This window comes from Trichomycterus rosablanca, chromosome 10 (genome assembly GCF_030014385.1).
Source record: "Trichomycterus rosablanca isolate fTriRos1 chromosome 10, fTriRos1.hap1, whole genome shotgun sequence".
NCBI lineage: Eukaryota > Metazoa > Chordata > Actinopteri > Siluriformes > Trichomycteridae > Trichomycterus > Trichomycterus rosablanca.
Genome location: NC_085997.1, coordinates 972,501 through 986,601, shown reverse-complemented (window position 1 = coordinate 986,601; position 14,101 = coordinate 972,501). Strand labels below are relative to the sequence as shown.

Below are 14,101 nucleotides of genomic sequence, written 5' to 3'. Positions count from 1 at the left end.
AGTGCATTTGTTGAGGGAGCTTGGTGATATTTGGGAACTATTTTCATAATAACCACAACAACAATTCAAATTTAAGGTTTTCAGTTTTATTATAGAATTGAATAATTTAGTTTATAACTTAATGTCGCGCTTTAACATGCAGTCATGGATTAAAATGATGAGAAGAATGGAGAACTACTGACACCCCTTGGTGCGTTGAGGTAAAGCTGTTTTATTACATGTGGTTTACCAAGGTTGTGGGTTCGAGTCCCGGCTCTGCCACGCAGACACTGTAGTTCTAAATTACGTTGTTGGAGTTATTTCTCATAGCATGTTCTCACTTTGTCTTTGCTTTAGTGTGTATATATTAGAGACACTGGAAAGTTAATTTACAGTACAGTTTGAACTGACATTAAAGCTGAATGAAAACTCAAGTTTTTAAAAGAGAGAAATGCGCATAATTCATTCGTTTATTTATTTATTAATTTATTCACAACAATTAGGAGTGTTAGTATTTTCTACATCTAATGAATGTAAACATAACCAGCAAACGCTCCTTTGCATAGTGTGTTTCAACCAATAGAAAGGCTTCATTTTGACCACGTGATCAAGGTTTGCCAAAGATGATGCGATTAGGAAGCTGCAAGTCGCAAATAAAATGAGCATAACATTAATTTGACAGTAGAAACGTAAGTAACACAGTCTTGATGTTTAAATCAATGCGAATTTTATATCTTTTATCTTTGTAAATGAAGAAGAGCGCATTTGTTTACTGTGTTGTTTTATTTTCTGCAAGCAAGATGGAGTCGAGTGAAATTAGGTCCGTATCCTGAATGCCTTGATGTGAAACACGTAGTGCACTAGCTAGGGCGAGGAAGACGGTAATATGGATACTGTATAGTGCATTTGTCGAGGGAGCTTGGTGATATTTGGGAACTATTTTCACTGATGCGATACCATAGAAATAATACAGTAGCGCTCATGTCAGTAAAGCTCTAATGGTTATGCTCACTTGAAAAAATGGTCGATGTTAACGGTGGTCTTACTTTTGGTCTTCTTACAGGCTCCTTGTTCTTCATGCATGACAAGCCTGTGTTATTTAAACATGGGCTGAAGTAAATTAAGTATATACGTATAAGTAGTCCTCGTACAAGCACACTTACAGCTGCAAGCTGAAATATTCATATTCAACCTCCCAAATAAACTCTTTAGAGCTAAATTTAGCTTTACATTCAGTATTTCCTTTGAATAAAACAAACAAAATGAATAACATTAACAGGGTATTTTGTTAATACTGCAATATATCTTAAAACCTATTACTAGTCTGTAGAACCTAAAGTTCGGTTACAACATGAATAAACAATTGGAACTCAATAATGACTATTAATTTGCTTAAACACCACCCAGAGATTCAATGTTGGTGTGTTTCAATCATGGTAAGAACTACTGAACTGTCACAAAAGAAAGCCCAAAATTTCATCCTGAGGCAAGACGTACAGAATGAGTCCTGTCTATGCAGACACCCAACTGGCCAACAGTACAGCTGAGATTCGAACCTTTGCTCCCCAGATCTCAACTGTAAAGGACTGGCATACGTTTTACCACTGCGCCAACTGAGTGCCCTTGGTTGAGTGCTTTATTGTCAGTGTAAAAAAGATGATTTGACTAACAACATGCTTGACAAGCAAGTACAAAAGAGTTCCTTGTCCTGATTGGTTGGTTAAATAAAAATATGATATTCAGAGTCAGGTTCACTATAGCGATTAGCGTTTCTGTCACTTAAAATAGCTGTTCCTGTTTTTACCATGTTTCAGAATGGCAGAAGCTGGTGACAGTGACCATGTGGCCGGTCCTTCTGGTACTCTGCGCCCATCTTTTGCATTGGGCAGAGGACCGGCAGGGCGCTTGTTACCGAATCCTCCACCACCAGGCAGACTCACTTCGTTACGCTCCAGAGACCTTACACTCGGAGGGTATAAAAAGGTAATTCTCACTCCCTCAAACATGGAATCAACAGAGTTACAGTCACAGATGTACAGGAGTCTTGTTTGGGGTACGTTACTCGTAGAGCACTTTAGTCAACCTCAAATTCTGGAGCTTGGACTACCGAGTACCTTCTTCATATGTCTTAACAATGCTCCATCATCTTACTAGAACTTGTTAAGGATTTGTGTGAGAACATTTAAAGAAGGATTCAGACTTGACTGGATTCAAACGGGTGGTCCAACTCGCTGTTAGTACCTGAAAATAAATACATTGTTACCTGTTTCCGATATTTTGTCCATCCCTTGTTTATGGACTTCTGTAATATAATGGCTAGTTTAAAATATGAATCTAAAATATGTTCTTCTCCTTCTAACAGAAAACATTCGTACCAAACGTCAACTCCATCCGGAAAAACAAAGATGAGTGAGTATCTTCTGTAAATAACTGTAATTACTTTCCCACTTTTTTCCCTAATGTTTATCCCATTAAACCCTTTTGGATTGTAAAGGTTAAAGGCGGAGACCCACGTCACACCAAAAACGGAAAAGAGAAAACGTGAAGACCGGCAGAAGGAGTGGAGACGCAGAGAGAAACCACAAACTATCCAGTCCCACTCCATTTTCGAGCAGGGTCCTGCAGACACCTTCAAAAAAGCAGGTAGGGCCCTCGTCCGCATCTCACACGCCGATCGAACCCGCGCGGTCCTTCGATACCGGGGTAACCGCAGTCTCACCTTACAGGAAGCTGGGGAGCCTCGAATCTGAGCGACTGTGATCCTGCGGCGCTCACAAGGTCTGTCAAAAAGGAAAAGAACGCTGACGACGACGACGACTGCAAGATTTTAGAAAAGCTGCATCGAGATGACGTGAGTGCGAGTCAGATTATTTATTTATTTATTTATTTTATTAGGATTTTAACATGCAATTTGAGCCCCACTAGATCTTTCAGACAACACGGCCTTCATGTCTTGGCCACCCAACAACCTTTCAGCAGTCCGTTGAGTACTCGTCACGCCTCTGAACACCCCCTAGTCGTCTGACTATAATAGTCTGTCCCTAATCGAGGACGCTCAGGTCTTTATGCTGATCATTTAACCCTGACAGTCACATGCACAATCGTTCTGAAATAGGCAACACCATGGACATTTTGGATGGTCGTTCTGGTTCATGATGGTTTGTACATTGTTTTGTAGTTCATAGACGACCCTGGACTGAAGAATGACCCCAGGCAGGAGCCGATAAGACTTCCCCTGCATCAGTCGTGCCACGCTTGGTCAACCAGGACGTCCGCTTCTTGTGAGTTCAATAACTTCAACCCACACACACTATATTACACCGGGCACGCTGTGACCCTGACCGGGACAACATGGGTGATTGACTATTTCTGATACAACCATTAGTGTAGTTAGACTACTTAAATAGGGCTAGCTTGACCGCACCCATTTGGACCCATTAAAGTACATGGATTCTGCCATAAGGAGATTATTTGGGTCACCTTTCCCAACCTTGGCAAGAGACCAAGACCAATGATGTCTGTGTAGACGCCTGACTGGTCGATAGCACAAGAGTTGAACCTAAAAAGAATATTATTTCTAAATATTAATGTGCACTTAGTGAGTGATAATCTACCAGAAAGGTTATTACCTGACAATTCTCATGTTATTAGGGTGCTATCGTCCAGTCGGGTGCCTACATACAGACAGGTATTGTGCGAGGCCCCGCAATGGATCGGTGTCCTTATTACCAGCCATAACAATGTAATAACTGTTGATTGTGTTTTATTACGTTCGCAGTAAAGGAAGCGTCGTCCCCGCAGTCGACCGGAACCGCTTCTCATCATCCTCCTACCGTAGGGGAACTATTCCAGCGCCTAAATCTGTCACAGGAGGAAGAGCTGATGTTCATCCAGCTCCCTGATACCATACCGGGCCCCAGGAAAGCTGCAAGTGAGACAATCCCTAAAACAGACGGCAAAGCTGAAGATAAAAGCGCCGCTCAGCTCAAAACACAAGTGAGTCTAATCCCCACAGTTACTTTCCTATGAAGCCCTGCTCCTTTTATTTTGGCCACAGCTAAACAAACGCATACAGAATGGGATTCATGCTCTTGGGGCATCCGTGCCGGACATACCAGACAGTGTGGCCTTCATGTCTTGGCCATAATTGGGACAGCTAAAGGTTTCCCTCATAACTGCTGCAATTAAGACCTCTGCTGGCTGATCCATGGCACTGCACTATGGGTATACTTAGTAAAACCGGACACACTGTGACCCTGACCAGGATAACAAGTGATTGAAGTGAAACAAAACACCATTACCTAGAAAACAAGTACAAGTGTTGACTGCAGCTGGTGACCTTTCTGTGCCCGTTTAATAATTTGGGTCATTTTTCCTAACCTTGGTAGGAGACCACTGTTCCATGTTCTTTTTTGTGGTCACCAGTCATAGTCAATTGTAATCACGAACAGTGAATTATAAGGTTTTTAGACAAAGAAGTGTGTTTTGTTGGTCAGTTACAGACATGGAACAGTTGTGAAATAAATAAATAAATTTCGGGGCATAATGGCGATCGATGGATGACTCTCCGTGCACGATACAGATCTCCATATGAACCCTCCCTGTGCAGGCGAAAAGGCTTTTCTCCTGTAGATTCATTTTTCTGACGTGCGGTTTCTGCTCCTCTGTAGGATCGGGTGGAGGAGGAGGCCACACCCGTGCTCTCCGACCTCTCAGAGGGACCGATAGGAAAGCTGCAAATCAGGAGATCCGGCAGAGTGCAGCTAGTCATGGGCGACGTTACGCTGGACGTGTCCGAAGGAGCAGCGTTTTCTTTCCTGCAGGTGACCGCCGGGTCGTTTATTCAGACAAGGGGGCGTGCTATTAAAAAACGCGAGAGCTGTAAGGATGAGGTGGACTGTGCAGCTGGACCTGTTACTCAGGGTGTGTCAGGTCTAATTAAACACAACTAGTTAAGTAAGTTAGTGATCGAGTAACAGACTGAAATGAGGTTTCTTGGGTGGCACAGCGGCCTGTTAAGCCAGCCAGCCGATACTGGGATACGCGTTCAAAGCTCAGTGGTGCTACATAGCCAGGCATGTCTGTATGTGGAAGCACGACCGGCTGATAATTTACCACTATGCCACCAGCAATGTTTTGAACGAAGCCCAAAATTCAAAGTAGAATGCATTCCAGTTGCTGATTGGTTCAAAATGACCCCAAATATTTTGTGGGGGGGGCCGGGTACAGGGTGAGTTTCTTCTAAATGCAATATTTTATTTGATTTAAGAGTGTTTTTTATGTGTGCTTTACAGCAACTGGTGTGCGTGCGGCTCACCGAGGGTCGCACCGGAGACCTGACCGTGCTCGGCAACGTCAAACACAAGCTGGTGTGTTCCCCCGACTTCGAGGCTCTCCTGCACGGGGTCAAAGCGTCCCCACACACCAAACCTGTCTCGTCCTGACCCGATTCTGTGTTTTTTTTTATTAGTTTTGAATTGTACGGACACATCAGGCTTTTATACAGTGTTAATATTTATTTAGCGAGTAAAGATACGATACAAAACTGGACTCTGGATGTTTATGCGTAATACACAAGCGCTCGAGTTCTAGGAAGCTAAGCTAACTTCACGACGAACGAAAACGGCAGTAGTCTGGATGAACTGCGCGCCGAACTGGCCTCCGATCCGTCACAGTACAAAATACTTCACGTTATTTACACCAGGGTAACGTACGCCCTTCCCAAACACATTGAGGACACAGCCCACGTTATTTCTTCATGCCGCTCTCTTGACTCTTCTGTGTCTTTTTCGCCGTCTCCCCCGCCACCGCTTTCGTCGTCTCCCCTGCTGCCGTCTTCTTCGTCGCCGCTTTGCTCTTCACCACCCTGGTGTTCTTCTTCTTCTTGCCGCCTTTGGTCGCCGCCGCCTTCTTCTTACGGCTCTTCTCCTTCCGCCGGACGAGATCCTCCCTGCCCAGTTCGGTCATGTGCTCCTCCCACGTCTCGATCTCGTTCTTGTAGCGCACTTTGTCGTCCTCGGCTAGCTGGACGTAAACCTGAGGGCGGGAAAGCACGAGTTAAATACGCTGCAGTACAAAGAAATTAAAATATATATATTAATTAAGGAGGGGAATAAAACACGACTTGCTTGTTTCTGTGACGCTGAAAAACTTCTCCAGTCGTCCATCAGCGATTTCATCTTGCCCTGGAGGAGGAACGTTACAAACACAATTTTAGAAGAGCTCACCACTGTGTTCCAAACTTGAGAGGTTAAAAGGAACATTTCTCAGTACAAGATTGCACATAATTTTGGTCTTTCACCATCTACGGTCCATAATATTGTGAAAAGGTTTATAAAAGCATTGCATTAAAAACCGTCATGCTACTGTGATAAATACAGCCAGATGTGCTCGGGAGTACTTCATAAAACCGTTATCACTTAACACGGCACGCCGCTGCATCAGAGAAAGCTAGACATCAATTCTGTGCCATAAAGCAGCCAAGTTCTCAGGGCCTGAGCTCATCTAGGATGGACCGAAAGACAAAGGACACGTGAACTTTGGTCAGATATATTCATATATGTGATGGTACCACTGATGCAGAGGCGTATATTGGAATTTAGAGATATCAGTAAGATAGTGTGACTTCATAAACACAGAGTGTGTGTGCTTGACTGGCCTGCCTGCAGTCTCATTAATAGGAACGCTGATGGAACACGCCTCCGTCCCAACTTTTTCTGAGTGTGTTTTGCAGGGATCAGATTCTAAATGTGTTTATATTTACATTTTGTACTTTTGAAGAGAATGGCTGATTTTCAGGCTGTCCCAACTTTTCTGGAACGCGGTCAGCAGCGTGTGTTACACACGTTCATGCACAAAAACCCGAATTTTAAAGCTCAGAAGCCGTCCGGTGGATCTTTACCTGCATGGTGATGCCTTTGGCTTCTTCAAAGTGCTCGGCCATGAAAATGTTGAAGGCGGTTCTGGGACGTTTGGGCTTCCCGAGACTGGTCAGTTCCTGTGCAGACAAAACAACAATTTATGTTACGTTTTTGAAGTTGCGACGTCCAAAATTACACTACATTTACATGTTTGGTATTTAGCAGATGCTTTCATCCTATCGTGGCTGTATACGTTGCAGACAGTTGAGGGTTTAGGCAGCCTGGCAGGTGTGGGGCTTGAACCAGCAACCTTCCGATTACTAGCCCTGTACCTTAACCGCTGTGCTACCGCTGCCTCATGACCAAATATACACAAACACCCCTTCCATTCTTCATGAGAGTTTTAAAAGAACGCTTCTTAGTACAAGATTGCGATTAATTTTGCTCTTTCACCACCTACCGAACATAATATTGTGAAAAGGTTCATGAAATCCAGACAAATCCACTCACCCTCTTCCTCCTGATGGCTCTTCTTTTCGCCATCTTTTGTCTCTTCTCCTCCGTGATGGCTGCAGACTGGGCCGGCGTGAGCTGAGCTTGGTACGTCTTCTGATCGGCCTTGTACTGCTCCCTGGCTGCTAACGAAGCTTCTTCGAAGGGCTGCGAGCGGAACGTGAGCACGACTACATTAAAATATTATTATTTTGCATTGTTTACAGTTTATTGGCATTTCAATGCTACGTGGGTTCTACGTTCATACTGTTTAACAGTCGGACTTACTCTCTTCTGTTCGGGCGTGAGCGTTCTCCAATGCTGAGCGATCTTTCTCACGATTTCCACGACTTTGACATCTGCAGGGTTACAACCGTGGTACATTTTTAGTTAGTCTTAAAATATTAATACACCAAGCAGGATAATGCACATCTACACTTTTACTATTTTACTATGTAACAGATTCTTTTAAAAATGTAAACGATCCCCTAATAAAATCTGGCCCAGCAGATAACATGAAGGTGCAGCCATCCTTCCTGGACATTGGGTTTATTATTCACTGTTTTTGTTACATGAATGCTTTGAGTTTGTATCACCTGGATTCTCTTTACCCACGATGGGCTGCTGTTCCTTCACGAATCTCATGTACGCAGTTAAAGGTCTCTTCGGAGGACCTCCGGCTGTAGTACTGAAGTGCTTTAATACTGGAGCGATACAAGAACATCTGCAAACCAAGACAGAAAACACGAACGTTCAACTTCCTCTGTATCGCTTCTAGATTAAACACACACAGGACATGTTTACATCTAACTAAAGCTGCACATAAATACAGTTAATAAAGTGGTTAGTATTACAGTGTACAGTTAACTGCAGTGTACAGTTGATAAGAGTAGTTAGTAGTGCAGTGTACAGTTGATAATAGAGTAGTTAGTAGTGCAGTGTACAGTTAGAGTTAGTAGAGTAATTAGTAGTGCAGTGTACAGTTGATAATAGAGTAGTTAGTAGTGCAGTGTACAGTTAGAGTTAGTAGAGTAATTAGTAGTGCAGTGTACAGTTGATAATAGAGTAGTTAGTAGTGCAGTGTACAGTTAGAGTTAGTAGAGTAATTAGTAGTGCAGTGTACAGTTGATAATAGAGTAGTTAGTAGTGCAGTGTACAGTTGATAATAGAGTAGTTAGTAGTGCAGTGTTCAGTTGATAATAGAGTAATTAGTAGTGCAGTGTACAGTTGATAATAGAATAGTTAGTAGTGCAGTGTTCAGTTGATAATAGAGTAGTTAGTAGTGCAGTGTACAGTTGATAAGAGTAGTTAGTAGTGCAGTGTACAGTTAGAGTTAGTAGAGTAATTAGTAGTGCAGTGTACAGTTGATAAGAGTAGTTAGTAGTGCAGTGTACAGTTGATAATAGAGTAGTTAGTAGTGCAGTGTACAGTTAGAGTTAGTAGAGTAATTAGTAGTGCAGTGTACAGTTGATAATAGAGTAGTTAGTAGTGCAGTGTACAGTTGATAATAGAGTAGTTAGTAGTGCAGTGTACAGTTAGAGTTAGTAGAGTAATTAGTAGTGCAGTGTACAGTTGATAATAGAGTAGTTAGTAGTGCAGTGTACAGTTGATAAGAGTAATTAGTAGTGCAGTGTACAGTTGATAATAGAATAGTTAGTAGTGCAGTGTTCAGTTGATAATAGAGTAGTTAGTAGTGCAGTGTACAGTTGATAATAGAGTAGTTAGTAGTGCAGTGTACAGTTGATAAGAGTAATTAGTAGTGCAGTGTACAGTTGATAATAGAGTAGTTAGTAGTGCAGTGTTCAGTTGATAATAGAGTAGTTAGTAGTGCAGTGTACAGTTGATAATAGAGTAGTTAGTAGTGCAGTGTACAGTTGATAAGAGTAGTTAGTAGTGCAGTGTACAGTTGATAATAGAGTAGTTAGTAGTGCAGTGTACAGTTGATAATAGAGTAGTTAGTAGTGCAGTGTACAGTTGATAAGAGTAGTTAGTAGTGCAGTGTTCAGTTGATAATAGAGTAGTTAGTAGTGCAGTGTTCAGTTGATAATAGAGTAGTTAGTAGTGCAGTGTTCAGTTGATAATAGAGTAGTTAGTAGTGCAGTGTTCAGTTGATGGAAGTGCAGTGAACAGTTAGAGTTAGTAGAGTAGTTAGTAGTGCAGTGTACAGTTGATAATAGAGTAGTTAGTAGTGCAGTGTTCAGTTGATAATAGAGTAGTTAGTAGTGCAGTGTACAGTTGATAATAGAGTAGTTAGTAGTGCAGTGTTCAGTTGATAAGAGTAGTTAGTAGTGCAGTGTTCAGTTGATAATAGAGTAGTTAGTAGTGCAGTGTACAGTTGATAAGAGTAGTTAGTAGTGCAGTGTACAGTTGATAATAGAGTAGTTAGTAGTGCAGTGTACAGTTGATAAGAGTAGTTAGTAGTGCAGTGTTCAGTTGATAAGAGTAGTTAGTAGTGCAGTGTACAGTTGATAATAGAGTAGTTAGTAGTGCAGTGTTCAGTTGATAATAGAGTAGTTAGTAGTGCAGTGTTCAGTTGATAATAGAGTAGTTAGTAGTGCAGTGTACAGTTGATAATAGAATAGTTAGTAGTGCAGTGTACAGTTGATAATAGAGTAGTTAGTAGTGCAGTGTCCAGTTGTTGGAAGTGCAGTGAACAGTTAGTAGAGTAGTTGGTACTGCAGTGTACAGTCAGAGTTAGTAAAGTAATTAGTAGTGCGGTGTGCCGTTAGTAGAGTAGTTAGTAGTGCAGTGTACAGTTACTGATGGAGTTAGTACTAGTGTCCAGTTAATTAATTAGTTAATACCAGTGTCCAGTTAATAGTAGAGTAGTTAGTAGTGTAGTGTACAGCTAAGACTAGTTAGTATTGCAGTATACAGGTAATAGAGTAGTAAATACTACAGTGTACAGTTAAAAGACTAGTTAGTACTGCAGTGTACAGTTGATATAACAGATAGCTACACATGGTTAGTAGTGCAGTGTAGGGCTGGTAAGGTAGCTCGTGTTTATGATTAGTCCTGCAGTGTGCAGACATTAGTTGATCCACATGGTCAGTACTGCAGTGTAGAGTTACTAGAGTGGTTAGTAGTGCAGTGTACAGGTTAGTAGAGCAGTTAATAGTACAGTATCTAGTTACTATGTTAGTCCTGTATTTCTGTATGACTGTACTGACCTCACTGTAGCTGCAGTGGAGAACAAACTCCAGGACTTGACTAAAATATTGGCGCTGATTGAGATGAAGTTAAACGGAGCCATGTTGCAGAGCCTCCCGGTGTGATGAATATGATGAGTAGTAAAGAACAGTTAATAGATAAATAAACTAAATGAGAGCGGATCAGTGATGATCAGTGTACCCGCATCTACCCGCTGATCTCAGCTGCACTAGCGCGGACGGAGGCGCCTTCACTCCAGCAGCGCTGCACCGGTGCATCATGGGAAAACAACCGACATTCACTCGGGTACATTCGCTTATAACATAAACACACAATTCTTACAAATAATAATAATAATTAAAATATATATTACTAACTTAATTCAGTGGAAAATTTAGAATCAAAAGGTTTCAGTCTGTTTACAGTTTGCCTAAGGGGAAAAAGTTATTTTGACAAGTAACATTTTAATGATAGTGAAGTATAATAATAATAATAATAATATTAATAATAATAATAATAATACTTCATATATATACATATAATAATAATTCTGTTATTAGTAGAAGTAATAATAATAATACTGTTAGTGGTGGTAGTAGTAGTAGTGGTGGCAATAATAATATTAATAATACTTCATACATACATATAATAATAATACTGTTAGTAGAAGTAGTAGTAGTAGTAATAATAATAATAATGATAATACATTATTTAATACATCTATTCTAAATATTTATTTTTAATTAAATTTGTAATTAGATTGACATAAAAATGGGAAGTCAATTTCTAACCTAAAACTTGGCAATTTATATTTATTTTTATTTAAATGATAATTAATATTAATTTGAATAATTAATAATTCCAGAACAATTAACAAATATAAAATTATGAGGATAAAAAAATCATTTCAAATACAGAAAATAGGTTTGTTTACCATTTTTAGTTGTGAATATTACACAATTTAACAAGATGAAAACAACAAAGTAAAAAAAACAAGCAATAACAGAGAGTACATTTATAATAGGAAAGCAATGAAGTAACACAGACTTCAATAAAAGAAAGATATTAGAGTCTTTCTGCAGAAATAAGAAAAGAAAGGTCGATATTAATGTTTTTAGATGTACTTCGATTACATTAAATTAGATTCAACTTTAATGTATTGTATTTATCTGCTATATATTTATACCAGATATATACAATACATACATTAGTGTTTGTGCTGGTGCCATGTGCAAATACTGATTGTACATATAGATAAAATGATCCACTTATGAATAGTACAGAGTTCAATGAGTTCAATGCACTTAATAAGTTCTGTTGGGTTTATTTGTAAACACTGAAGATGTGAAGCTTATTTCCATTACGTGGATGAATCTGGTCCTGATGAATGAAACCCTTGTTCACTAAATGCACTCGGATTAAATTACGTAAGACTCTTATTATGGTGGTTTGTTCCCCCTTAAAATCTCAAATCAGTCTAATTTTCCTAACGAGTTTGCTTGGAAGTGTTTATTTGCTATTTTAAACCCCCCCTGTGTAGTGCACATAGTGTAGGGAGTGATTGGTGATTTGGGATACAGCCTGTACATCAGGAAGTCGGTGTGATCAGCTACACCAGCTTGTCTCAGGGAAACAGAAAGTATTGTTAGCTCTTCCATAGCAATAATATTCGGACACATATCAGCAGTGGCTCGCAGAGCTTGTTTATAGGTGGCACTTATAGACACAGACAGGAGGCATGGCATTAAAGAGAATACAGAAGGTAAGAAATAGAATCAGAGCTGTTAATGATCGGATTGTTTGATAGCTTTGGCTAGTCGAGTTTCGCCAGCGAGCTAACATTAGCCACTTAGCATTTCTTTACTGCTTTTTTTTTTTTTATTTAATAAAGAAATATTAGCAGGAAAGCAATTTAATTCACACGATGAAGATTGTTTAGTACGTAAGAAAGTGATTTATTTTCGTTTTTGTGATTAAACGAATGATAAGTTACATATCACGACGTAAATAACTGCTGCGCTGTGTTCGTTAGCGAGTCATATTTCTGTACAAAATGGTTCATCATTTGTAAATTTTATTGATTATTTTTCGCCACTGTTCAGTCTGTAATGTAAAGTACTTATTATATATATATATACATACATATTTTGACCTTTGGTGGACTGCCTGACTATTACGTGTTACTCAGATTCTGTTGTGCTTTGTCATCCAGGCAAAATGGTTGAAGGTTTCAAGTTTATTTAAATGTTTACACCTCTTACGCCACTTATTAAAATCAGGTCGGTTGTTTTTTTTAAGTTCAAATAAGATGACCTGCCTTTAAAAACGATTTATAAACTAGATAATCAATTTCACTGCCTATGTCAGGTCTGGCAGCCACATAAAGAAAGCGATTATACAATAATACTATGTTTACTTCATTTTATTTGATCTTTTTTACTATATTTAGTGTTATTTACTAAAATCTTCCTCTGGTCAGGGTAGCAGTGGATGCAGAACACATCCTGGATAAAGCCCAGCTATTGCAGAGTGACTTAATCATTTACTTTTCCACACCTGGAGTAGTAAAACAGGGCAGCCAACCCACCTACTGCATGTTTTCTGAAGGTTTGGAAGTGGAGAAATCTGGAGTACCCGAAGGAAACGGTGTGTCCTGGCAGTTTTAACGTCAGGTGCCCATTTGGACACGTCCCCCCTGAAATTACCCGGTCGTTTCCATGCGTGCGCCCGACTGGCTGATAGCACTACTGACATTCGAACCCTGAATTCCCAGATTCCCAGATCTCAGCAGTCGAAGGCTATCGTACTTCACCTCTGTGAAATCACCCTGAGATGATTTTGTTCAAAAAGTTCATATTATGCCACTGTTATGTTGTTAGATTTTGCTAATGGTGCCACAAAACACGGGTCCCGGGGACCTGGGTTCGATCCTCAGCTCAGGGAGTGCCTGACAAGTTACAGATGATATTTTATTCTAGTTTTATCACCACATAAATAATTGCTGTGCTGTGCAGTAATGTACTTGTTATTTTGGCCTTTGTTGGACTGTAAGATGTATATATTGTACAAATATTTTTATAATCCCTTTACCTGCATGCAGAAGGGTGGATTGGCTACACTGGATTGGTTGGATTGAGTTCACGGCTCGTCCCCCGTCACCCTAATCCACCAGCTGATAAAACATGCATTTACATTCATTCATTCATAAAAGGTTGTAGGATATTCTTACAAACCTGTAGGACTGAGTTTTAGGCAAATAGGCCCAAACTGTAGCATGTTAATCTCTATTAACCCGGGGGATTCATTTAGCTTGAAGATCAACGTACCGTCTTTAGGTACATGATCAGTACTCGGGGTCAGTAGGGTGTAAAGTAGGGTTTTTCCACCTTAAAATGGTGTCACTGGCCAAAAAAGGTTGTAAAGTTTTCCACTGTAGTAAAAACACGTGCATGTTTAGTGAAAACATCGTTTTGTTTCCTATATCCAGGCCAAACAAAGACATGAATAAGCTCAGTGCAGCAGTAAACAGCCAGAAGCGAGCATTGTTCCCGTTCCCATTCACGTTTCTTTCCAGAAGCCGCCGAGCGTCGTTTTTTTGTTTATTTGTTTGTTTGTTGTCG

General features: G+C 40.3%; 3 protein-coding genes across 3 annotated transcripts in view; 2 read left to right on the top strand and 1 right to left on the bottom strand.

The window, feature by feature from the left end:
• The first annotated feature begins 579 nt into the window (after positions 1–579).
• On the top strand, positions 580–5,524 carry zgc:171971 (uncharacterized protein LOC569690 homolog). Its single transcript, XM_063002650.1, has 9 exons — positions 580–668; positions 1,794–1,962; positions 2,342–2,388; positions 2,474–2,622; positions 2,706–2,830; positions 3,158–3,260; positions 3,758–3,975; positions 4,650–4,802; positions 5,274–5,524. The coding sequence occupies exons 2-9, from the start codon at positions 1,795–1,797 to the stop codon at positions 5,421–5,423; spliced, it is 1,113 nt and encodes a 370-aa protein (XP_062858720.1). The 5' UTR covers positions 580–668; position 1,794; the 3' UTR covers positions 5,424–5,524.
• tfam (transcription factor A, mitochondrial) lies at positions 5,476–10,739 on the bottom strand. The gene is made up of 7 exons (XM_063002651.1): positions 10,502–10,739; positions 7,928–8,055; positions 7,620–7,690; positions 7,350–7,499; positions 6,881–6,976; positions 6,108–6,164; positions 5,476–6,015 (listed from the first exon to the last, which is right to left on the bottom strand). Exons 1-7 carry the CDS (start codon positions 10,582–10,584, stop codon positions 5,728–5,730), a joined length of 873 nt encoding a protein of 290 aa, XP_062858721.1. The 5' UTR covers positions 10,585–10,739; the 3' UTR covers positions 5,476–5,727.
• A 1,344-nt stretch (positions 10,740–12,083) lies between these two features.
• ube2d1b (ubiquitin-conjugating enzyme E2D 1b) overlaps positions 12,084–14,101 on the top strand; it is an 11,502-nt gene continuing 9,484 nt past the window's right edge. Inside the window, exon 1 of the mRNA XM_063003467.1 lies at positions 12,084–12,243. Within this exon, the coding sequence (XP_062859537.1) occupies positions 12,220–12,243 (24 nt within the window). The 5' untranslated portion in view covers positions 12,084–12,219. The remainder of the gene's footprint in view (positions 12,244–14,101) is intronic.